The 26225-nt window shown below is 46.2% G+C and overlaps 1 protein-coding gene across 1 annotated transcript in view; it reads right to left on the reverse strand.

The window, feature by feature from the left end:
- The window catches only part of OTUD4 (OTU deubiquitinase 4), a 577225-nt gene that overhangs the window by 115272 nt on the left and 435728 nt on the right, over positions 1-26225 (reverse strand). The window contains exon 17 of the mRNA XM_086962254.1: positions 12837-13032. Within this exon, the coding sequence (XP_086818380.1) occupies positions 12837-13032 (196 nt within the window). The remainder of the gene's footprint in view (positions 1-12836; positions 13033-26225) is intronic.

Here is a 26225-nt window from a genome sequence, read left to right on the forward strand (position 1 = left end):
ACTTGCTGTGAGGGTCCTCATGAAATAGGCACAGCTTTCCACATGAAGAACAGGGCCTGAATAAAGACTTCTTAGCAGAAGACCTTATGTTGAAGTTAAAAAGGTTTTAAGTTGAAGAAAACTGAGTAGAGCTCAGGGAGACTCCCTTCACACGACGTGCGGTAGAAAATCTGAGGGCTTGAGCTTCTGAGGAGAAAGTCCTAGAGGGTGCTGCAGCCCGATTGGCTGGAATGTGGACTATTATAATGACATGGATATGTTACTGAAGTGAATTCTCCATTTGGGCCTCTATGGGCCTATGTTGTTCTATGAAACTTTTTTCAATTTTCTTTATGAATATATATATATATATATATATATATATATTCAAGCTCCTGTTTGTGCCAAGATGACGGGGCACTAGCGGTGGGTGCCGCAAACACGGTTGGTACGCCGTGTCACAATCCTTCTCCAAGTCTCCTCCCCCAGCCGGGAAAGAAGTAGCAGCACTCACGGGGTATTCACAGTATTTCCTTTATTGCTCCTTTATTGCTTGTTTTGCACATTCCAATAAGGCGCCCGCGGATAGTGAACGGGTAGTCCTACTTCACTTTCCTCTTGAAATTACGCATTGCGTTTAAAAATGGTTCCTGTGCAACATTCTTGTTGTCACATTGAAAAAGGGCTTTACCCGAAACGCGCCTGTAAAGGAACAATAAAGGAAATACTGTGAATACCCCGTGAGTGCTGCTACTTCTTTCCCGGCTGGGGAGGAGACTTGGAAAAGGATTGTGACACGGCGTACCAACTGTGTTTGCAGCACCCACAGCTAGTGCCCAGTCATCTTGGTACAAACAGGAGCTTGAATTTAATTTTGACGGAGGCACCGCCCAACCCTAAGGACTAATTTGGATATTCTTGCCGAAGCTGAGGTAATCACCTGAAGTATGAGTGTGATCGCCATCGTAACCGGAGAGGATTGTACAGCGACCGGCCAACAGTAAAGCCGGGTAAGCCGTTAATTTAATCCCATGAATTTCCTACCCGAAAGTGTGTTCTAGGACTTAAGGGCGTGGTGAGGGGTTGAGACACAGTGAACGTTTCCGCACGGAGACCGGGATCGGTACTCCGAACTAAAAGAACTCATGTTCAACAATGCAGCGTGTGAAGAGGCGGCCGCCGGCATGTTCAATAAAAAAACGGGTGGACAGACACGCATCGCTGCGACAAGCAGCGCCAAAAATGCGGACCCACTAACCCAGAAATACTTAAAGCTTGAGAGACTGTTCGAGAGAGAAACGCGAAAGTGGTGGGAAGGGTCCTCTCTCGAAAACTACATCAAAGTAGAGAGCGTCCCACGTGGCTTACGAGTGTACACTATCCCAGCCTATGAGAACCCAGACCCCCAGCTCCTTGAAGAGTGGCATGCACATACGGCACAATTCTGCAAAGGCAGTTTACAACTCCTGGTGAAATTTGCTTGGACCGACAGGGCGAAGGCTTTGGGAGAAATAAAATTACTTGAGGAAAAACTTGAAAATTTTCCGGACAACAAACAACATCAAGAAATGATGGCCGAGATGAAAAAAAGACTGGCCAGATAAGAAACCAAGATCAGACTGAGGAAAGAGGAGAAATTTGACAGAGATGAGAGGGACTGCTCAATGGGGAGAGTCCTGACCTTCGCGAAAAAATTTGACGGCCCCAGGAAAGATCTAATTCGACAAAAGCAAAATCCTGGCCAACCTGCTGAAAGAATTGAAACCTCTGAATCGGAAATTACTGGATCTGAGGAAGAAGAATTAGCAGGTCCCTCGAGGCCAACTAAGAAAACTCCTTTTCACAGGAATTTGATGTAATTCGACATGCGTGCCTCAGGGGGGTGGGGGGGAAGTAAAGCCCCCGGAACAGGACATAGAAAAACCAGGAGGGGCGGCCGGAAAAGGACGAGGAAGAGGCAGAGGCAACAATCAAACATGCAGGAAAGCCAAGATGGGGGGGCACCCGCTGAATGCAGCCGATACCTCAACCATTGTGAACTTGAGCCCCAAACAACTAACCAGAGATGAGGAAACCGTACTAAAACTAGGCCTCTCTTACTGTCCGCAAAACAATCTGGAATACACTCAAACCAGAATTGACCTCTTTAAATTTACTAGAAAATTAAAACTGCACAAGTATTACAAAACCAAACCGACGATACATGAAACAAGGCGCCTACAAAATAAAATCTTAGAGACTGACATCATTCAGCTGGGTGATTTGAAAACCCTTGAAATTCTGGAAGAAATTAGATCTGAAACTCCAGGAAGTGACTTAGATGAAAACAGTCTGACACAGAGAAGTAGAAAGGTCGGCATAGACCAAGAAGCCCCCTGCAGTCCTTTCAAACCTATTTCTCACTTTTTACCACAAATGGCGCAAGATGCGATTGATACTTTTTCTGAGACCGTGTTGAAGGATTTAATGAAATTTCGATCAAAGAAAAACGATAGGAGATCAGCAACGAATCCACTAACAACAGGCCAGAGAAAAGCCTTGAGAAATCTTCAAGATGATGTATCAGTAATTTACAAACCATCCGATAAAGGCGGAAATGTGGTGATAATGACAAAGGACCTTTATGTTGGGGAAGCCAAAAGACAGCTTCTGAATGGTGAACATTATGAACCTACTGTCATGAAGAAATATCAGGACAGCGTACAAGAGTACGATAAATTGATTCAGAAATGGCATAATAAAGATATGCTCAATACTGAAGAGTATATTTTCTTACGATCAAACCATCCAGTGATCCCCACCTTCGACCATCTGCCTAAGATTCATAAAGATCTTAGGGCACCACCTGGCCACCCAATAGTATCATCAATGGGCAGTTTAACTGAGAATCTGTCAGTCTTTATCGACCACTTTCTTTTTCAATCTGTCCTTAATATGTCCTCGTACATCAAGGACACTAAGGACTTTATTGTACAACTGCAAGACCTGGCTTGGGACTCTACTTATGTTTTGATTGTGATGGATATCACTAGTTTATATACGTGCATTGAGCACTCGCAGGGCTTGAAAGCAATTCAATATTTCATGTTGAAAAGACCTTTGAAGTATGCAGGACATAGCACAATGCTGTTGGAACTAACTGAATTCTGTCTGTTGAACAACTTTTTTCTTTTTCAGGGAGACCTTTACAGACAAATCTCCGGGACCGCGATGGGCACCTGCTTTGCTCCCAGCTATGCGAATTTATTCGTAGGCTGGTGGGAGGAGCAGGTGGCCTGGTCCGAGGGGAATAAGGCTTGGACTGATAATGTGGTCAAATGGCACAGATATATAGACTGGTGAGGAGGGGGTCGGAACAGAGTGCCAGAGACTACGTTTCACATTTAAACAACAACGTCAATCTGAAATTCACAGGGGAGGTAAGCTCAGTGGCAGTGAGCTACCTTGACCTTCGGTTAACCATCACTAACAACCAGGTGACAACATCCCTGTACCGCAAGCCAACCCCTGGAAACAGCATTCTGCATGCTGACAGCGGGCATCCGGTGAACCTAAAACGAAGTATCCCCTATGGGGAGCTATTGCGCCTTAAACGCAACTGCTCACGGGGGGAAGACTTCGAAAATGCAGCGAAGGATAGCATAACTAGGTTCAAACAGAGAGGCTATAGTCCAGCTCTTCTGAATCAGACACTGAAGCGAGTGTCAGGGATCCCAAGAACTGATCTGTTAAAAGAAAAAGAAAATCACAAAGAAAGTAAGACAGACGAGGGAAAGTTTCGATTAATAACAATCTTTTCAAATAATGCCAACTTTTTGAAAGGAATATTGCGCCAAAACTGGCACATCCTAAAGACAGACCCCATCATTGGGATGGATATCCCAAGAAATCCGCTGGTAACATTCAAGAGAACAAAATCTATCAAAGATTTACTGGTACATAGTCATCTAGATGCCCCAACATCAAGAACAAGTACTATGGCAGAGATAAAAGGGTTTTTTCCCTGTGGCAGGTGTAAAGCCTGTGCACACAGTAAAAGGGTTTTAGGCTTTGAACTACCGGGCCTGAAAAAGAGAAAAAGCATTGGCTCTTTCATCACTTCCCAGACACCGTATGTGGTGTATTGCTCAATGTGCCCCTGCAAGTTGAGATACATAGGGAGCACCATAAAAAGTGTGAAATTAAGAATCCTTGAGCATATGCGCGCTTTAGCCAACAAGGACATGACATCACCTGTAGCCAAGCATTTTGCGATCAAACACCGAAGTAACAGGGATCTCTTACAATATTTTGGGGTGGACCAGGTACCAGAGCATGAAAGGGGTGGTAATCGATTTCTTAAATTAAGGAGTCTTTAATCACGCTATATAATCGACCTGCAAACGAAAATTCCAATGGGCTTAAATAGTGGGGAAGAATTGGCCATCCACCTGGGAAAATAAACTGACTGTAATCGTGCCAAGGCAAACTAAATAATTCTTGAGGAATTTGTTTTGACCTGAGGGGTTGTCTCAGGTGCAATCCGGCGGCTTCTAGTGATAGGAGCCGCCCGAGCCGATCCACGGCAAGATCTCAAAGGAATGTTCTGTATATCAGGCAACATTACATTACTTACGAGAGTTACAGTAAAGAGTCAAATCACGTATATTTAGTATGTGATAAATTGATGTATAAGGAATTTTGAATGGTTAATATGAATGTTATTAAGCTATATACGTATTTGCTCTTTAAGAAACATCACTGCAACATGTCATGTATTTGGCTAGCCGATTCACGGCTAAAAGTATGAATTATACTCAGTTTAAACTATGAATGTTAAGTAATTTTGTTTGCTGAATAAGTATGAAATATTTTGCTTGTTTTGCACATTCGAATATGGCGCCCACGGAATGTGAACGGGTAGTCCTACTTCACTTTCCTCTTGAAATTACGCATTGCGTTTAAAAATGGTTCCTGTGCAACATTCTTGTTGTCACATTGAAAAAGGGCTTGACCCAAAACGCGTCTGTAAAGGAACAATAAAGGAAATACTGTGAATACCCCGAGACTTGGAGAAGGATATATAGATATATATATATATACATATATATATATATACATACATATATACACATATTACTACTTTTTTATGTACCGTGGGACTCCCACTTCAACGACGGGGTATTATTCAAGCATGTGAATCTATGAAAGACACCCTAATACCGAAGCAGCTCTTCTGTGGGTGACGGCTGCAAACTAAGTCGGCCGTCCCCGAGGCCAAGAGGGACGTGCAAGGGTAAGACCTGGAAGTCAGAAGGAGCTAAAGAATGAGGGGCCTGCCGCTCTTCCGACGAACACCTCTGCCTCAGGAAGGGCAGGGAGCCGCCCTTCTACGCCGGTGAAAAAGACACCACACGGTGACCAGTCTCCGGAAGGACGACAGCAATATACAGCCTGCCTCTGGAGAAGGAGCGTCTGAAGACGAATCTGCGGCATGACCCCTGCGTGGAGCCGTAGAGTCTGCTGCCAGAGGAAGGATGTTGGCACCATATGGCGTCACTGGACAAGGTTCCTCCAAGTCGCCCCTCACAGGAGACCGAAGCTGGAGCCGAAACGGCCCCGGGACGGCGCCGAAACAACGCCGACCCGACCTCCACTGAGGCAGCCACTTGCGTGGGGGAACGAGAAGGGCCTGGGGAGTGACACCAAGCCCTCCACCAGCCTTGGCCCAGAATGAGGAGAAGATCGCTCGGCAACCCATGTGGCATTGCCAGGGAGGATTCAACCTCTGACTCGCCCTCCGACGATGCAGCCGCCTGTGGGGAGGGACGAGTGGGGCCCAAAGAGGGACGAGGGGTCCTCACCCGGAGCAGGACAAGGAGGGTGCACCGACCCCAGTGGCTCGGCACGGTCAAACTGCTGGAGGCGCCGTAGCGGCACCACCTCGGCCTGAGACAGGGCCACCTTTTCAAAGGAGCGAGAGGGGCTCGGGGATGCGACCCGAGCCCCGGCGACCTCCTGCGACACCAAAGGGACTCCGGTGGGAGTTTGCGGCAAGGCTGACACTGTGGCCTGAAGGAGGTGTCCCGGAGGAGCCGCACCCCAACAGCACCACCACATCCTCCAAGCCTGGATCCGAACCAGTTGGCGCCGGAGCCCCCGGTGGCGCCACGGAGGGCCTTGCGCAGGGCAAGGGATCAGCCTACGTCCCGGGAGGGGAAGGAGGAGGAGACGCCAGCGAGGCCTGCAAAGCAGCCGCGTTTGTCTCTATTTGGGCTCTCAACACCCCAACACCGGGAAACGGTGGATAGGACGACACGAGGGGCCGCATCACCCGTGGAGAGTTCATGCCCCCAGCAGGCCGGAAACCAGCCCCCGGGGACAAACTGTGACACTTACCCACCGGGGAGCGAGGCCCACGTGACATCGGAGAAGGGCGAGGACGACAACCACGGCCGTATCTGAAGCCATCTGCCGAAGCAGACCAGGGGGGAGGACGTCGAGAGAAGCACCAAGAGAAGTTTCATTTGGAGCTCCCGCCGCGACTTCGGCTTCAACTATTGGCACGCCGCACAATCAGTGGTGCCGTGATCCTCCCCCAAACACCACATGCACATTTTGTGGGTGTTTTATGTCGGCGACGGACCCTCACCTCATTTGTAAGGTTTGAAGCCCGAAGGAATTCGCACACTATTCCAGCAAAAAGAAATGGAAGAAAAAGGGGCCATAAACAAGGACCGGATCCGCGTTGTACGTGGAAATGGAAAAACCTGACATAGGCGTGCCGGGGCAGGTCTTATGTGACCTTGCCGACGTCACGTACGCGGACAACGCCTAGGCCGAGTCGCGTGATGTCACCGCCTCCCCGGCGCGCAGTTATGCTGTGGCAAAAAAAGTTTCTGGATCCAGTCTCACGCATGGGGATAATTCTACGTGAAGGAATCTGCGGCTAGTAGTCTCTTTCAGATACAGAAGCTTGAACCTCCGGTTTAAATCCAAATATGCTCAGCCTGTCTTCTTAAAAGAACACTAGTGTTTATGGCTCTTGCACACGTATCAGCAGCAACTAGGGAGCATCTAAATTTTGTTATTTGAATATAACTGCCCCTCACGTAACTGGTACATCTTGTGGGTTTGAATATTCCCAGTCTGGTACATCACTAGGGTATGGGAAGAGCTCATCTGGGTCTCCCCCATCCCCTATGTTATACTCATCTTCATTCTGAGGAGGTGTCTGTGGAGGTGAAGATTGAGGTGGAGAATTTTGTGGTGAATGAGCTGGTGAACTTTGAGGTGAAATGTTAAAAGGAATAGAAGGTCAGAGAGGAGGTACAGGAGAAGAAGGGTGCATAGGAGATCGATCGCAAAGTGTCTTTTGAGAGCGGAAAGCTTAGCACGAGTCACAGTGGTCTTCTCTGTGGTAGGGTGACCAACACAAATTACACACCTTGTGTGAGTTGGTGCGCAGGTATTTTGCGTGGCACTGAGGAAAGAACTTGAAAGGAGTTTTTTCCATCGACTGCCAGTCAAACCATGTACTAGACAAGACGGGCCTACCACAAGCTTTCCAATCGAAGTGTTCGTCAGGAATCACGATCCACAACAAAAGGGGAACGCAAACGGAAACAATACAGTTGTGTGAATGGAATACGCGCCGAGAAGGAACACAGGATCGACGTCGAACCAGAGTGCAGCGAGATACATCCGAACCCGATGGTGGAAAAAAACAATCTGAAGATGGAGTCTAAGTTCCTATCTCGTGACTAGGAAAACTTCTTCCAAGAAAAACAAAGTGCAAACATCCGGACCCAACACTAGATGGCGATCTTATGCAAAGCATGTGATCTACAGCTCACATGCCTTGAACATACTGAGGTCCATTGTAGTAATGTAATCCCCTTGTTGTGAGGATGAGGCGGCACACATCAGCAAAATGCAGTACAAAAAGGAACTTACATCAGCACTCTAGCCATAAAGCACCAAAGCCAGAGTTCTGATGTCAGTTTCCCATCTATTTCCTTTGTGCCCTTTGAGGTAATGATCAGAAGAAGAGGGAGGACAATGTGCAGTGCAACAACCTAAACTGAAATCTTTTTCAATGTCTACTGTTAACCATCTTTCAGAGCGGAGAGGTGGGCGGGATCAGTGAGGTATCCACCAGAAAGATTGTTGCCAAAGGTTACATTTTTCTTCTGATGGATACTTCTACCAGCAGATTCTTCACCTCTTAAATAGATTACAAAGCAATACCCCTCTAAGAGGTGGGAGTGAGGGAATGGTCATACAAAGAAATCCTTCAGCAAGCAACATTAGACATGGCCATCCCTTCTCACCTCAGAGTTCAAACAAATAGGTTTGTCAAAGGTATGAAGTGTTATCTATGTTGTGTCCCAACTGATCTTAGCCACAAGTACAACTCTGGCTAAGGTCGAAAGAGAAGACTTTTCCCATGTGGAATAGGCTTGATTTCCTCAGGAGGCTCTTTCTTCGTACGAGAGTAGCACATCTTAATGCATAAAAATATCCAGTGGGGATAAAGTTCTCTTCTGGAGTGCTTTAACCATATTGCTGCCATGCATACCTTAAAAAGAGATCGCATCAGACTCTTTAGTGTGGTTGATGTAATAGCTAACTGCTCTTTTAGGGTCCAGACTGAGAAATCTTTCCTCCTCCCTGGTAGGTTGTGGTGATGTATAAAAGACAGGGAGGGTATGGATTGTCTAAGGTGGAAAGTGCTCACCAACTTTGGAAGGAATACAGCTCTGGATCGAGAGACAAACTTGTTTAGGAAAATGTGAAGCGGAGGCAGACGCTCTGTGCTTGCAGGTCACTGTTGTGACTTACCTGAATAACTGCTATAAGAAACAATTTTGAACATGAAAAACCTTGACAGACAACTATTTAGAGGTTAGAAAGTAAAGCCTATCATATAAGTTAGCACTTGAGGTCAGATCCTATGGAGGTATAACAAATTTGTCAGTGACATCTAAAATCTTGTCATGATAGGAGACTTGAAAAGGGGAAGGCTGGTCTGGAAGGCAGAGAAAAATTGACAAGGAAGCAATGTATCACTTGAACACCGAACAACCCTGCCAACCTAGCAAGAGTGCGAAGTGAAGGTCCTCCAATCAGGCAATCTATCAAGTAATCTACACTGTTTTAGCACACTAAACAACAAATCTATCCCACATTCCAGTGTAGAACAATCTATCTAGTGGCAGGACGACGCACAGATAAAATGGCATCAACCACCTCTGGCAGCAATTGAAAGGAAATTGGACATCCCCACTCAATCTCTAGGCATTAAGTTGGAGGCTATGAAGGCTGGGATGCAGAACTTGTCCTGCTTACTAAGAAATGAGTTCCTCCATGGGAGGCAGCTGGAGCACGGAGCACAGGGAAAGTGCAGATCACACCCTTTTTGGCCAGTCCAGAGTAATCCGTTAAACACAGGCCCTGTCCTAACTACAGCATAAGAACACGTGGACTCACAGGAATGAGAGGAAATTCATAATTAAGTGGAATGGAACGTGTTTACCTAGGGAAGGCAGAGAACTGTTGGCAGTGGGGACTGGCCTTAGTATCAAGGAGAGCTGCCTGAAGGGTGCCCCACAGATCAAAGAAGTCTCGAACTACCATTGTATGGAGGCCCCATTTAGGATCAGAAAGCAGATACTGATGCAGATTTTAGGAGACCCAGCTTGGTGATTGGCAACTAGCCAGATACAATGCTGGTGTGTCCGCACACAGTCTCCACGTTTTTCGACTGAACTGGACCGGTGAGACCCCCACTCCTATCAGCTTGTGGACATACCACATTGTGGTCTTATACATCAAAATCTGTACAAACTGACCACAAAGGGAAGGAAGCAAGGCCTTGAGCACCAGCCATATCCCCATCTTTTTAAACAGGTTGATGTGAAATATATCACGCCTCAATCTTCATAAGCTCCTCCTGAGAAACCCCCACACCTGAAAGTCGAAGCATCAGTCACGAACTTGGCCACAGCTGGAGGAGAACAGGACTTCCATAGGGACAGGTTCTCCTCCCCGAACACTAAGTCAGGTCCCTGCAGTCTCCTGGGAGATCACCACAGAGTCTGACAGCTGTTCCCATACTGGAACCACTGCCTGCAGAGGGCCCACTTGAGATCCCTCATGCGCAAGGATACTTAATTGATAAGGAGGATACAAGAACCCAAACCTAGTAGGAGTAAGACCAACAGGACTGGAATCGGAACCACTTAACAAAACACTTTAATCATAAATGAATGTTTCAGACTCTCTAGGGAGGAGATACTGAGGGCTCTAGATGAGATGTGGGTAAGTTGATGGGAAAAGATCAGGATCAATAAAGATGGTGTTAACTGGAGGTGGCACACGAGCGGCTGTGGTGAACCGGCTTTTAGCAGCCAGTCATTTAGGTACAGACACACTTGGATTCCTGCCCTTCACTGTTGTGCCACTACCACTGCCATCACCTTTGAAGACTTGAGGTGACTATCTCAGTCCTGATGGGATGACTGCGTACTATCATGAATGGAGCATTCAGCTGAAATGCAGGTACCTCCAGTGAGACTGCAGGACCAATATATAGAAATATGAGAGCTGCAAGTCGAGGGATACCCTCCAGTCTCATTTCCAGCATCAACATAATCTATGCCAGGGAGCGCAGCTTTTCTACTTGCAGAAGAAAAGATTCCAGACTATAAGATCTCGGATCACAGAAAGAACACTGTACTTCCTAGGGACAGTAAACTACTGAAAGTAGCACCCTTGGCCTAATTCCTCCTCTGGTATCAACTCCACAGCAAATCATGCAGCAGTATACAGAGATAATCTTCTAAATGATGAGACTTAAGAGAAGGGAAATAGGGATGGGCAATTGGAAGCGTAGGGCATAACCCCCCTTTCTACAAGTTGAATTACCCACCAGGTAAGTTATGGCCTCCCAGGAGTTCTGCATGCTCTGGACAAGGGCAAACTAGCTACTTCACTACTGAGGAGGAGGAAGGTGCTGCCAATTGCAAGTGCAACCTTAGCTCTTCTCTCTGTACTGCCTGAACAGTAGGATTAAAGGTTGATGCTGAGACTGTGTGGTCTAATGCTGCCAAAAGTTAAATCCCCTTGAAAAGCCACAAAAATGCCAGAATTGGTGGCAGTCTGGCAATTGACCTTTAATGATTTGAGGGCTAGGCTACCCACTGACTGCATCAAGCTTCAGCAACTTTCTAGACATGGGGCTGTTGGGAATTCACAAGGCCTGTACCACCAAGCACTCTGGAGACGAATGGACAGGACAGAATGGAGCATCCCCTGGAGCAAGGCTGTAACTCCTCGTTGCCAACCTACTGACCACCAGGGTGGAGGTAGGATTCTCCCAGGCGACCATAAATGGGGGCAAGAGAGTCTCATTGAAAGGGAATAGCATTTTAGATGCTTGCACATGGGGCTGCATCACCTCCATTACAAAGTTAGATTTACAGTCGACCATGGGCAATGGGAGTGCTTAGACTACGGCTGCTTTGTGAATCATATAGTGAATGAAAGTTCTCAGGAGTGCAAAGCCCCAAAGGCAACTACATCTCTGTCTTAGGTGACTGGTGCAGGCCACTTGAATTGCTGAATGCAAAATAATCAGCCATGTCAAAGAATAGGAGGCGGCAATAACTTTGCTGTCTCACTATTGTCTTCCATGTCATGGTACCCCATCTCAGGCATGTCAATAGGATCAGAGTCTGACTCCAAAGTTATTGTGCATCATCCTCTAATACTGTTCTCATGCCCCTTTCACTTGCTATTTTCTCAACTGTTGCTCCTCCGTCAGGCACCAGTCTTTTCTCCTAGACCTATGAACAATCTTACTTACAGTTTGGTATTTAATACACTTTCATTTTTTCCAGGCTGTCCCTTCAAAGTAGATTCTCAAACATGCTATGATAATTTACTTGAAATGGGCAGTGTGGTAATAGTAAGATGTAAGCAGATTACACATTCTTAGACTGTGGATACTAGAGCTAGATTGATTCTACAGATTCATACGGCAATGCAGACACACAGGTTATAGAGACTTTAGAAGGTTAAATAGCAGACAGGCTCAACCTCCAACCAATAGGAGAGATGCCAATGCTTTAGCAATATAGGATGACTGCATGCCTTAGGTAGAACATGAAATAACGGGCACAACCGCAGTCTTAAAAAAACACAACTGAGTCCTAGTGCAAGGATTATGGTTGGGGGCAGACGTCCAGAATTGTATCAAATTTAGGCGAGCCACATGTAGTTCTTGGAAAGTGGTGTAACCATATACGGGCTGGGCAAGAAAAGTATCAGTAAAAGAGGGGTCTCCTGATTGGTTACGTTCAAGGTTACAAGGAGAGGTCTGCAGGAACTACAGAACAACATTATTAGACAAAACAAATAAGAGTGCTGACAATAGACTTTATTCTGCCTATTCGAATGTACTGTACTACTGTTCTTCCATAACCCAAAACAATCAAAATAAGCTCCAAAAACGAGTTACTCAACAATATGTTTTACACTCATACTGGTCATTTTAAGATGATTTTAGGCGCATTAAAATAAAAGGTTTTGCTGTAGGGGTGTGAGATACCACAGAGCTATGATGGCGAATGAAATGTAGCAAAAAATACAGAAAGAATTAATCAGCATCATGTTTACTTCTAAATTCTCAATTCAGAGATCTAATAAATAACAGAAACAAACAGAAGTCTGAAACGCTTCTATACTACAGTACTTGCTATTCAAGACCCACACTTTAGCATTCTAGCTAAAACCACTGAACCGATGGCAAATAACATGAATAAGCAATGGAGTAGAAGTTTAACAGAATATAAATGAGCAGTTTTAGACAATACCTATGGAATTGTATCTTGTGGGCTCATTGGACCAAGTAGGCACAGCGTCAGGCATTACAGGCAGAACAGGAGGCACCACTGGAAGTGAAGACAAGTCGGGCAGGTTCTCAACAGGTGCTGGAGTCTCGCCTGACAGAGAGGCCTCACTTAGAGTAGTTGCATCAGCAGCAGATGTCTGTGTGCATTCTTCTGGTTTCTGGAAAGAAGAGAGTGCAATAAAATGCCTGGAAAATCGGGTATTGTGGTCACTTATTTTTGCATAGGTTGTGCCATCAATTGTCAACCTATAATGATACTCTAATGTAGGAAGCTGGCTCTATAGAGCACCAAAACGAGGTAGACTGTGTAGAGAGTCCAGGTGACTCATTACAGGGACTTTCTTTAAAAATCCCAAGTGCTCCGGTTTGTGGTAGTGTGGTCAAGCAGCTTAGGTTTATGAATGAGGAGTGATGGACATTTGTTGCACAGACAGAGCCAATATATGAGACACCTAATAAGAGAATTTGACACCAATTTATAAAAATAACAGATTTTATGTACTGTTAGACACTGTAGGAAAGTAGCCCTTTTTGACAAGGTCACCGCTATTTTTTGACTGGTATTTGAAGCAATTCTGACTGAAGTGCCGTGGGTTTCTGCTAACCAGGTCCCCAGTGCCAATGTTCTTTCCCACAAACAATTGGCAAAACCTTCAGCAGCCCTGTAAGTACCTAGTAAATATCGCTCTTAGTACCTAAGGAATAGGTACTAAAGAGGGTCTCCTAAGGGCTGGCTACAGAATGTATTGTGCCATCCAAAGGGACCCACCACTAAACTCAAGCAGACTGCCATTACCTTCGATTTGGAACTCTGCCAGGTGGCCAGACTCGATCAGACCTTTACCTCTCCCAAAGCAGAAAGTCACATTAACATCTGGCTTGACGCTAAACTTTTTTTTGAGAGTGAGATCACTACCTTAAGAGCCAAGTGTTTTAGGTTATTAAAAACTCTCAAGAAGATCCTCAGGCTTCTCCCCAAAGCTGGTTATATCTAGGCTGGATTACTATAACGTCCATTATCTGAGAGTCTCACAGTCTCGGCTGATGAGACTTAAGCGTGTGCAGAACTTAGCAGCCCTTCTGCTGCTGATCATCCCCAGATGATCCTCCAATGGCTCTGCACTTTCAAAACTGCATTGGATACCCCTGAAGAAAGGGGTCTTTTTCAAAGCCATGTGCTATTGCTATAGGGTTCTTAAGAATAAGGGCCTGCGTTACTTGCACACCTTTTTTTAAGCCCTACTCTCCCACAAGGAACCTAAGATCTACAGGGACCTTGCTGGCATTAGTCCCCACTGTAAAGAGCACACAATGGGGGTTTCTCCTTTTTTTTTTTTTTTAGCAGATAAGCTATGCAACTCCCCTCCCAATAAAATACAGCAGGGCTTACACCCCTAAGGCACGGTCTGTTATATTACCTGTGAGGCCGTATGTAGGAAGCGGACACTTCATGTGATATAAAAATAATTGTATATAACATGTAAAGAGTCTAGAGATTCCCCCCAGAAGTGTACAGGGCTCAATGTAAACCCAAAGCCTGTTGTAGTCTGGTTGAGCAGCCTTAGGCCTAACACAGAGACAACATGAAAATATGGCTAGTCAACACACTGTTGACTCAGACTTAGCTGCGCACAACTTAAATGATATCTAGCGATCAGACACTTTTTATACTTTCTATTAATGCAGTTTATTCATGTTAACACTCAATGAATACCCTCAGAAACATTGTGTTATAATTGCATAAACATGATTTCATCAAAAATCCATTATCAAAGCAATACAATACAACTTTTACAATGAAGAAAACAATAAACTCTTTTTTATATGTTGTTATTCGCCCAATGCATTTCGGGACTATTGTGGGGTCCCTTCGTCAGGGGAAACACTGAAAAGTAAAATATAATATACAGGCGCATAAGTATGTTGTACAAATTCAATGGTAACATACTAAAATAAGCTTTTTTTAGACTCCTCCACCTAAAGTTAGCACCCAAGGTGTGAATAGTGTGGAAAAAATAAATACAAAATGATGAAAACCACTCGCACAAGAACACGAAGGCCACTCCCTCTGGCTTTCATGAGACTGCTAGGAACTCAAACCGTCTCCTATAAGAGCAATGTGAATGTTAAAATAACCAGTGTTGATCAAAATCTGCCACTATACAACACTGAACGGTTTTGTCTGTAGTTTAATTTTTTCAAATCCTTCATTACCAAGGTCTCAAAAAGATCCAATGTCTTGTGTGAAGTCGGTGCTTCAAATGTGCTTTTAGGTCGAAAAATGTCTATCTTTTTTGTTGTTTGGTTTTCATCTTTAGGTACAATGTTGTCAAAGAAATTTCTCAGTCTCAAATTTCTCATAAATTTATAGAAAGCAATTTCATCTTCAAATTTAGAGCCTGTGTATGTGGGAACGAATGTTATGCCTTTGTTCCACACTATTCACACCTTGGGTGCTAACTTTAGGTGGAGGAGTCTAAAAAAAGCTTATTTTAGTATGTTACCATTGAATTTGTACAACATACTTATGCGCCTGTATATTATATTTTACTTTTCAGTGTTTCCCCTGACGAAGGGACCCCACAATAGTCCCGAAATGCATTGGGCGAATAACAACATATAAAAAAGAGTTTATTGTTTTCTTCATTGTAAAAGTTGTATTGTATTGCTTTGATAATGGATTTTTAATGAAATCATATTTATGCAATTATAACACAATGTTTCTGAGGGTATTCATTGAGTGTTAACATGAATAAACTGCATTAATAGAAAGTATAAAAAAGTGTCTGATCGCTAGATATCATTTAAGTTGTGCGCAACTAAGTCTGAGTCAACAGTATGTTGACCAGCCATATTTTCATGTTTAAATTTAAGGGTATTTGGGTATACTCTATTAGTTGCAGCACACAGATCAATAGAATTGGTTACAGCATATTTATTTTTGAAAAAATAGGTGTGCTCAGAACACATCAGTTTTGCTAACACAGAGACAAGACATTTGTTATACACTAATAAGTGACAACTCAACAAGCATTTGCAATGCAATAGGTCTCGCATTTCTGAGAGCTTAAGCTATTTGAATTGTAAATGGCAATGCCTTTTATCTGTTTTGAAAATGAACACATAAATAAAAGCCATTGTCATTTTAAATGCCAATAACTCAAACTCTTGTTAATGCGAGACTGTTTGCATTGCAAAGAAGCAACCGCCATTGTCCCGGGCTGCTTGGAAAGTGAAAAAGCGCATTGCGTACTTGATGTTGCAGGACAGCATGTCGTGTATGCAGTAGGACAAAGCTCATTAAAGAAAATAGTGCTTACAGACTAAAGACTTCCTGAGCCGCACAGCCACTGAGAGGAGACCCTGTTTTTTGATTAAGTCTTTGCTTCGGGAGATTAATTACCCCGCAAGCATCCACTGCTGCAGAATTTTCAGGGGCTACTTGAGAGCCCTTTAGGGATCGAACGATGTCCGTTCTTCCCTTCACAAGTGCTCTACCTAACCCTGTCCTGACGAAGACCCCGTCGTGAGGAACTAATCATCCTCCTGTACATAGGGGTCGAAACGTAGACTGTCTACCACATGTCCGCAAGCTCATAGAATGGAATAACTTATGAAATAGGTATCTATGAGCTATGTATATATGGGAACAACTGCCTATAATAGGCTGGAAAGGTCGTCTTTTATGTAACAATAAATGTGTTCATGTCACCATACCTTTACCCTGTCCCTAACTCACCGACTAACTACCATTTACCCTACCCTTCCTTCTCTTCACAATAAGAGCACTGTAAATACTGAATGCACTACCATTGTTTGGAGAAACTGTGTTGCAAACTATTAATGCTTTGATTTAATATTGCATTTAATGCCTGCATAATTCATGGAATAAAATTCCATTTTTAAAAAAAATCAGATTCAAGCTCTAAATGGTGAATGTTTTTTCACTATATGGGATTTAAGAGAAGCAGTACCACGACTACTCCTATAGCATACTACAGAATAAATAAAGCATCTTGTGTAACAACGGAAGTAAAAGGGCCAGTCCTCATGGGAGGTTACAAATGAAGAAAAGGCGGTACTAAGGAGAGACTAACAGGCCTACTAACGAATCCAAAGACAGCATTTACAAAGGACAATGACACAAGTCAATGAAAAATATTGGCAGGGAGTGGGCGGAGCTGCAAATCCATATTAATACAGCATGCCCCTCAGAGCATGCACTGCTCAGGCTCGGCCTAAAAAGAGACACCTGGGTCATTTTGTAGGTGTGCATGTGTAATGATGAATGTGCACGACGTAATGACGCATGCTCTGATCTTCAAATTGACACAGTAGCGGCGGTCGAATCATCAGACCTATTTTACACCTCCAGGTTAATATCAATCATCACAATGTCTTTCAGGCTTATTCCATTTCATACTGCACTCCACAGGACTGCCAACCGCCGTGAGGCATTCTAACATGACCGCACTACAACCCAATGCCCCCACACTTTTCCCCATACTGCCACACTGCCAGCCCACCATCATCATACGATCATCCCAACACTACTGCCCATGGCCTCCTCTCTCCACCCCTCTCAAGAGCACACCACCATCCCATCACTGCACTGCTAGCTGCCACTACTAGAGGAACACCTCACAGTAGGACTCTACCACCCCTCACACTGCCACATACCACTGCTATACTGCCTTTCCCATTCTTACAGGACCACTGGAAATAATCTCACCACCATCACACCTAGCACATTCACTGCCACCTGCACCCACTCTACTCCACCCCTATGCACTACCACCCCGTACCACTGAACTACCACCGGAACGTGATGTCCGTACCACCCACATCAACCAATAACATTCCAGCTAAAATACCGCCATGAACACCCCCCGCACACACCACCACATGATCAACCCACCAACTCACGTCACAGAACCGCGAGTTTATCCACCACACCGGGCAGTGAGGTCTCACTACTAAGAGACCCAAGGTCCCACCCACACCGCTGTGCTACCACCTCCTACTACTACATTTTTGTTTAAAACATTTTTTTACAGAGTTTTATATCGTGCAAACTACTACAGAAGGTATTGGGTATCAGAGCGCTTTACAAAGCACCAGTTGCGTTACATGAGGACACATTAATTTTGTTAGGCACAGGTAGATTAAGTCATTTGCCCAGAATCACAGGATGTTCAGCATCATTGCCGAGACTCGAACCCGGTTCCCTAGATTAGAGGTCAACCTCCCTAGCCGTTAGGCCAACTCCTCTCCCCACATTACATTACCACCACAAAGGCACTATCATCTAACAGCAGCACACGATCAGCCCCCACCACCACCGTGCTACCCCCCTTACCACTGAATGATTAAGTCATAGCAGCAAATGACTGCCGCCGCTGCTCTACCACCGCTGCCAGTATTCTGTGTCCCCCATACTGTACTTCAACCCCACAACACAGGCAGATTGAGCTTGAGGTATGTCAAAAAAAGAATCACAGCATCTCTATATTACAATACCACAACAAGAACAAAACAGTCAAAAACATAACACCAATATCACAACCACTGCAATACAACCACAATACCATTACAAAACATCAAATATAAGAACAGAAAATAACAAAATACAATGAAATAAGAACAGAGCAACACATCACAGAAATAACACAATAATAACAGAAAACACACAACCTGTTGAAAAAACAACACAGCACAAACTTACAAAACAATAATAGACAGCACATGTCAACAACACAAAATGACAGAATACAATAGCAGCAGCAGTATATGCTGTGTTAGGATGTTTTATTTTGTGGTGCGTTTTTCTGTATTGTTGCGTGTGTTCATGTTGTTGTGCCGATTTTGTTGCTGTATTTTTGTATAAATTTGATGTATTATTGTATTGTGTTAAGGCTGCAGCTGTAATTCTTGTGAATGTTTTTGAAGGATGATGAATCAGTCGCTGTGTTGGAAGGGAGGGCATTGAGTCTAACATGCCTTGTGTGTTTAGTAAGGCAGTGGGACTGAGTATACAGGTGTTTGCTGCAGACAAATATTTGTAAAGTTTTATGCGCTTGGTGTGTGCTTATAGTGCTCAACGCACCATTGTTTGCATGCATGTGGAGGTATATATAATATGGGTGTCTGGTGCATAAGGGTGACTCTCCCGTAAATAATGAAGGCCCTGGCATCATAATGGCAGTTTTCGCACAGTGGTGGTAATTCTTGGCAGAATGTGGCATCAATTTCAGGTGTGTGCTCACCATGAGCACGGTGCTGGCTTGCGCACACTCGGTACAAAAGGGGGTGGTAATGGACGGAGCATATGAACCAATCAAACACTCGCACCCAGTCAAAAGATCTGGGTTTAATCCATCACCGTTCTTTAGCCCACTCTGCCACCCCAGTTCAGACATGGCTATATGCAAATCAGTCTGACCCTGTGCCTCATGGGAACAGTCCAGCCCGAACTGCCAAGCCATGCCTTCCCTGGACCAGAAACAAGCTTCCGAGGACAGGTTTCTGGCATTCCAACTGTCTTCAGCCCGGCTGCTCGAATCCAGTGGCAAAGTGAGCAAGGGACTCACGTCTGAGCAAACCCTGCCACACTTATGGCGGCCAAAAGTGGTACAAAAGGGGGTGGTAATGGACGGAGCATCTGAACCAATCAAACACTCAAACCCAGTCAAAAGATCTGGGTTTAATCCATCACCGTTCTTTAGCCCACTCTGCCACCCCAGTTCAGACATGGCTATATGCAAATCATTTGGACCCTGTGCCTCATGGGAACAGTCCAGCCCGAACTGCCAAGCCATGCCTTCCGTGGACCGGAAACAAGCTTCAGAGGACCGGTTTCTGGCATTCCAGCCGTCTTCAGCCCGGCTTGCTTGAATCCAGTGGCAAAGTGAGCAAGGGACTCATGTCTGAGCATACCCTGCCACACTTATGGCGCCCAAAAGCGGTACAAAAGGAGGAGGTAATGGACGGAGCATCTGAACCAATCAAACACTCACACCCAGTCAAAAGATCTGGGTTTGATCCATCACCGTTCTTTAGCCCACTCTGCCATCCCAGTTCAGACATGGCTATATGCAAATCAGTCTGACCCTGTGCCTCATGGGAACAGTCCAGCAGCAATTCTTGGCATAATGTTGACTCTGGTGGCGTGAGAATGGCCACTTATGCATAACAGTGGTGGTAATTCTGTATAGATTGTGAGCAGTTTGACACTACGGTAGCCAACCACGTTGAAAGTGTCCCACTGGCCTAGTGTTAGTGATTCGTTCTGTTTTATTGACATTGTCATTTCTTCCAGTAAAGTTGGTGTAACCTATCTGCATCCATGCATGTAGTCACTCACTCGCCCACGTGAGCATTCTTCGAGGCACTCACTCATCCGTTCATCTATGGACTCACTTAGTCAACCATCTGCGGACTCACCCACCGATTCAACGATCCATCCATGCGCTCTCTCGGTCAGGCATAAATGCATCAAGTCACCCATCCAAGTTTGTACACATTCTCCCATTCATCCACTCGCACTCGTTCCAATCAGTGACGAAGCGAGTTCACTCAATTGATAGTGACGCCTATTAGGTGCGCCTGTCGCAGCTCCTCGAGTCCCTCGGTTGAAGCAGGTTTGCGCTTTATTGGATGCACTGTAAATGAAGTCGGAAACAGAATGTTTGGGTGTATTTTACCCACTTAACGTTTACCCTAGGGTGGTCACTGGTCACAATTCCTCCCTGGGCCTCGGGGGTGAGTCGTGGCTCACCACAGCGCCTCCCCGTATGTCCCTGTGACCTTGGCCGGATCCCCATTAGCACTCCGATGGCAAATATCCAGTGTCGCCCTGGAGAATGCGACCAAATCATTGGGCCTTCGTGGTGGCACTGTGCCAATCAAAACTTCTCCCTGGCCTCAGAGTGTGATCCTGAGCAGACCATACAACCCACTTGGTCTAATCAACCCCTCCTTCCCCGGCAAGGCTGCACGCCCTACACAGCGCCTTGCTGTGGGCTTCGGTCTGACACTAAAGACAGTCACAGTCAGTGAATAATTAAAGTCTCACTATGACCATTGGTCGGACGCTTGTAGCATCCCCGACCCCAATCTTCCTTAGCACAGCGCATATTCTGTATCCCCGTGGTGATCGTGGGTTAATCCCAGAGTCACTTGTGTTTTACGGTGTGATTGTGGGCTAATCAGCCATTTTGCTGTAGCTGCGTGAAGGAGTTAATCACTTGTATCGCGATGTGATCAGATGCAGTCGTGACACTTATCCCGATTTGTCAATGGGCAACTCACAGCGCTGCGTTGTACTTAGTGTGACAATGATTACTCCCCTCCGTCTCATGGATGTAGCGCTACATTATTGACTATGTCCAGTTTTAGAAGCATCTTTCTTAAAAATAACAAGCATTGGCCTTGCGACATCGGGGAAGTCAGGCAGCCTTCGTTGGGACGTGGGCGGGGCCTGCACAAGAAACAGGAAGGAACCGCCGGGAGAACGTCCAGAACCCTGCAGCCTGAGTGCTGAAGTCCCGGCTCCATCAGAGGGGCTCCCATGAGTGAGGGAAGCCCCGTGCGTGTGCCAGGTGATACGGCGCAGATACCAGGGGAGTCGCGACAAAAGAGCCAGGTGAGCAGGTGGGGGCGGGGGGGGGACGGGGTGTGCGTGCGTGTATGCAGTGTGTGTATGCAATGCGTGTGTGAGAGTGTGTTTGTGTGCATGCATGAGTGTGACTGTGTGTGTGCGCGCGCGATTGAGAGAGGCGAGAGGCTGACTTGCAGTGAATGTTGAACAGGAGATGTGCAAGGCGCCGGGCTGGGTGTGCGCGCCCACGAGATGAAATCGCCGAGGGAAAGCGCGATCCCTTCCCCTGTCCAACATTCCTGGAAAGTGCACAACATAAGGTCTTTCGCTGGATGCAGCGCTTTGCGCTGCTAACACCAGCGAGACCTAAAAAGGAGATCCACACCAATTTATATAAAAATTAGCTTCTGTCAACATTTATTTTAAGAGCGAGATGTCTGTTAAAAAGGTAAGCACGTTTGTTATCAGAAATGCTTTTCAATTTAACCCCTTCACTGCTCATGAGGATCAACAGCTCGTCATGAGGCACAGTGGAGCTGTGCTCATGACGAGCTGAGATAAATCCCACTTTGCAGCACAGGAGGGAAAAACCTCAAGCAGCCAAGGTGTTAAAAAGTAGACACTTAGTGCAACTTTTTCAGTTCAGCAATGTTAACCTACGGGAGGAAAACAAGAATGCAGTTTTGAAAGTGAGTACACTACTTACAAACAGTAGTGATTTTTAAGGAATATTATTGTATTTTAAAAGTTGACACTTGGAAACTTTTTCACATAGAATCACCAATGTTATCCTATGAGAGGAAAATCACTTAGCAGATAAGTAATGTTATTGTTATTTTTTCCTAATCCGTGTTTGATTCTGGATCCAGCACTGGTGTATGTCCTGTAAACAATTTAAAGAACGCGTTTAAGTCATACAGGCGATTTTTAAGGAATATTTGTAGTTTTTGAAAATCGACACGTATAAACTTTTCTGGTGAAAACCAGACAATGGATTCCTATGGAAGGAAATTCAAGTTATTGGCAAGTTCGGTTAAAAATACTTTTCAGGGTCAGTGCTGGGCTAAAAGATGAGGCACTGGGTTCTCTCCTGATAACAGGTGAGTGAATCGGAATTCGTTGTTCAGCTGATTTTAGATGAATATTTTGAAGTTTCAAAACTCCACACTTAGAAGAATTTCCAAGTGAAACCAGTCAATGTTACCCTATGGAAGAAAAGTGAGTTATCGGCTTTTGGGTAAGTACCCGACTGTTAGAGCTATGGTTCTGGGCATAGACTCAGGGGTCTCCCAGGGTCAGGTAGGTACAGTTGGTACACCCTCAACGGCATAGTGGAGGCCGGGTGCAGAGGTAGTTAGGCCCAATGTTAGCCTATGGGCGGCAGGGGGCTTTTGGTTGGTGGCGGCTGGCAAGCAGGTCATGCAGCTGTGGGAGCTGGGCTCCTGGTCAATTGCTCAGGGTAAATGGGGAAGTAGATTAGGACAAAGGTTGCACTTCCAGGGGCACTCGGGCGGCTGGGTGCAGGGTACTTTTGAGCCGTTGGGCGCTCAATGTTATTCAATGGAAATCTTGGAAGATGAACAAAGGCTGCAAGCTCGGAGACGAAGATAATTCAGGAGCGACCAAGCCTTCGAGGGGTAAGTTGGGATCTTGGAGAATAGGTAGGCACCCATGAGTTTGGCACAGGAGGCCGTGGGGCGCCAGGTGCAGGGGTGTCTTTTGACGTCGGGAAATCTTACCCTCTGCTGGTCGCGGTTGGAGGGGTCCCTGGTTGTGAGGCTGAAGGCGTCGTCTGGGTCGTCAAGGAGGGTCCTTAGGCACTGGATTTCAGGTCACAATTTCCGGGGGTACGTTCTAAGTGTCTTTGTCCACTCTGGCACAGACCGGGTTCGGCAGGTGCCGAGTGTGCTGGATTTGCGGTTCCTGGCTGGCACCAGGGGTGTTGCTTTTTGAGCAAAACCAATGCTCGTGGAAGTCTCAGTCTTAGTAGAGTCTCAAGGCAGTCCGGTCCTGTTTTTTTTTTGAGGTTGCTGACCACAGAAGGTGCCGGAGTTTTGCAGGAGCAGGTTCAAGGACCAACAGGCCGGTAGGACTGGGGCCAAGTCAGTTGGTGTTGTCCTCTTGTTAGCAGCTGCACAGCAGGTCTTCGGGTACCTTGATCTTCTTGCTGGTTTTAAATCGGGATACGAGGAAGGAAGGCTCAGGGAGCCCCTAAATACAAAATTTAGAGGCGTTACAGGTAGGGCAAGGGCAGGGACCAATAGGTCTCTGTATTGGGGTGAGAACACCTCCTATCCTGCTCCTCTCCTGTGGGAGGGGGGCAGGGGCCTATCAATGATTGGGCAGGGCTCCCCATCCTCAAGATGGCGGGAGCCCGGATTTGTGTTTCACCTCGGCTCTCCCACCTGCGGAGTAGAGTTGCCACAGGCTGGCACACCCCCTTCCCTCACTTAGGGTTTCCCGCCTGTCTTGCCGCCAGAGTGGGCGTCAGAACCGGTGGGGGCCAGTTGCGGAGTACAGCAATTGGCCTGGGGAAGCACACAATAGGCGGCATGCCTTTGAAGTTTTCCCTGCCCATCCTGGGGGAGGAGGCGTGGCACCTTGTCCCAGGATGTACATGGTTGCAGGCCCAGGAGAGCGGATGGCTCTCAACCCAGGGGTCCAGCAACATGTCTGCTGTGTGGCAGCCTAGGCAGCCTCTCAGTCAGGACACTGGTAGTTGGTTAGGTTTCAGGGGGCAGCTTAAGATGCACTCTGTAGTGCATTTTTCATGAAATCCCACAGTGGCATCAGTGTGGGTTTAATGTGCTCAGAAGTTTGATACCAAACTTCTCAGTCTTCAGTGTAGCCATTATGGTGCTGTGGAGGTCGTGACGACAACCTCCCAGCACCATATACTCTTAATGGCATCACTGCACTTACAGTGCCCAGGAACGGCCCTGGGTACTGTAGTGGCACAGGGCTCATGTACCTGTGCCCACACCACAGGCATAGTGCACCCAGCTAGAGGGCAGTGTATTTGTGGGCATAGCACACAGGGATGTGTGCCATGTCGACTCTCTGTTTAGTTCTGCAACAAGGCACTCCGCCTGCAAAGGCAGTGCGTGTGTGTAAGGGTACAGGGTTCCTAAGGGTGGCACAATAAGTGCTGCAGCCCTTATGGGTTTTCACTGGTCACAATGCCCGGGGTACCTAGGGTACCATTTACCTGGGGCTGACATGTGGCCAGAGATGCCAATTGGGTTTAGGCTTTAGTACAGATTTTAGGGAAGGAACCCAGCCCTGGGTACCCGATTGGCAGGGACTCCGTGCATACCAAGGAAAAGTGCATCAGTTATCAGGCAAAAAGTGGGGGGTTACTGCAACAGAAACACACTTCCTTACAACCTCGACTCACGACTGACTTTGGTTGTAGGCCTCAGAGAGCGGGAGCTCTCGTCCCAGAAGTCGCGAAACATGTCTGGTGGTGGCAGGTTGCCTAAAGTCAGTCGGATACCACACCAGGGCTGGTAGGTTTTCAGGGGCCACCTCTGTGGTGCCCTCTGAGTATATGTTTTAATAAATACAAAACTGGCATCAATATGGGATAATTGAGTGGAGTTATTTAGTACCAAACACTCCTGGGTTGAGTGAAGCCATCATGATGCTGGAGAACGAGAGTTGTCGCGCTTCCAGCCTATGTACCCTCTATGGCTTCCCCAGCACTTACAATATTCAGAAAATACTTAAATATTGTAGGGGCATATCTGCTCATGTAGATTTGCCCACATCTGAGACACAGTGCACCCTGCTTTAGGGCTTGTAAGGCGTGCTAGAGGGCTGACTTCGACATACCTTAGGTAGTGCCGTGGCACCCAGCCAGTATGCCATGTTGATTTTGTCTTTTTGTCTCCATCAAGGCATGCAGGCTGCAGTCGGCATGGCCTTGGTGAGGGGTCACTAGAGGACCATCTTCAGTCCCAATGCCCTAGGTACCAGGGTACCATTTACTAGGGACTTACAGGGGGGTCTGAAATGCTAATCGTGGTAAAGTTTTAGGGAAGGCGCTTTGGCACAGGGGTCCTGGTTGGCAGGGACCTTATGGACTTTCAGTGAATGAATAGATTTATTGAACGCAAACAAATACCCGGAGGCGCCTGGGCCCTGGTTGAGGAAAAATGGAAGGTTAGGCTGATCTATTTCTAAAACATCATATTACAGGCAAAAAGTGGGGGGCTAACCATGTCAAAAGAGGCACTTTCTCACAACATATCTGTCTCTGTGCGATCTAGTCCAATTCATAGATAGTACAAGTGAATGGGGAAGCCATCTTCCGTACATGTATTGGACACTGGTCATTAAGAGTTCCCCAGCTACATGATGGCGTCACTGAAACCTATGGTGTATGGTATCGACATCTCGTCTTAATTCTGTACTGATGCCTGTACCAGATTTATTATGACATGCATCCAGAGTGTACCTTAGAGGTACCTCCTGAAAACTTACCAATCTCTAGTGTGCTGGCTGACTAGTACTGACAAGCCTGCCACCACCAACGCGCTTTTGACTTCCTGGAGTTGAGAGCCTACACTCTCAGAGCTCAGAAACAATGCCTGCTCTGGCCGCAGGTATTGTCCCTCCTCCAAGCAGGATGGGTAGTAATCAGCAGATCAGGCAGGAGATGCCACTCCCTGTCCAGGGACCATTTGGCAACAGGACAGCTGGTAAAAATGAGCTAGTCAGGAGGAGTCAGAAGTGGCCAACATGGCTCAT

This window comes from Lissotriton vulgaris, chromosome 3_1 (assembly GCF_964263255.1).
Source record: "Lissotriton vulgaris chromosome 3_1, aLisVul1.2, whole genome shotgun sequence".
NCBI classification, from domain to species: domain Eukaryota; kingdom Metazoa; phylum Chordata; class Amphibia; order Caudata; family Salamandridae; genus Lissotriton; species Lissotriton vulgaris.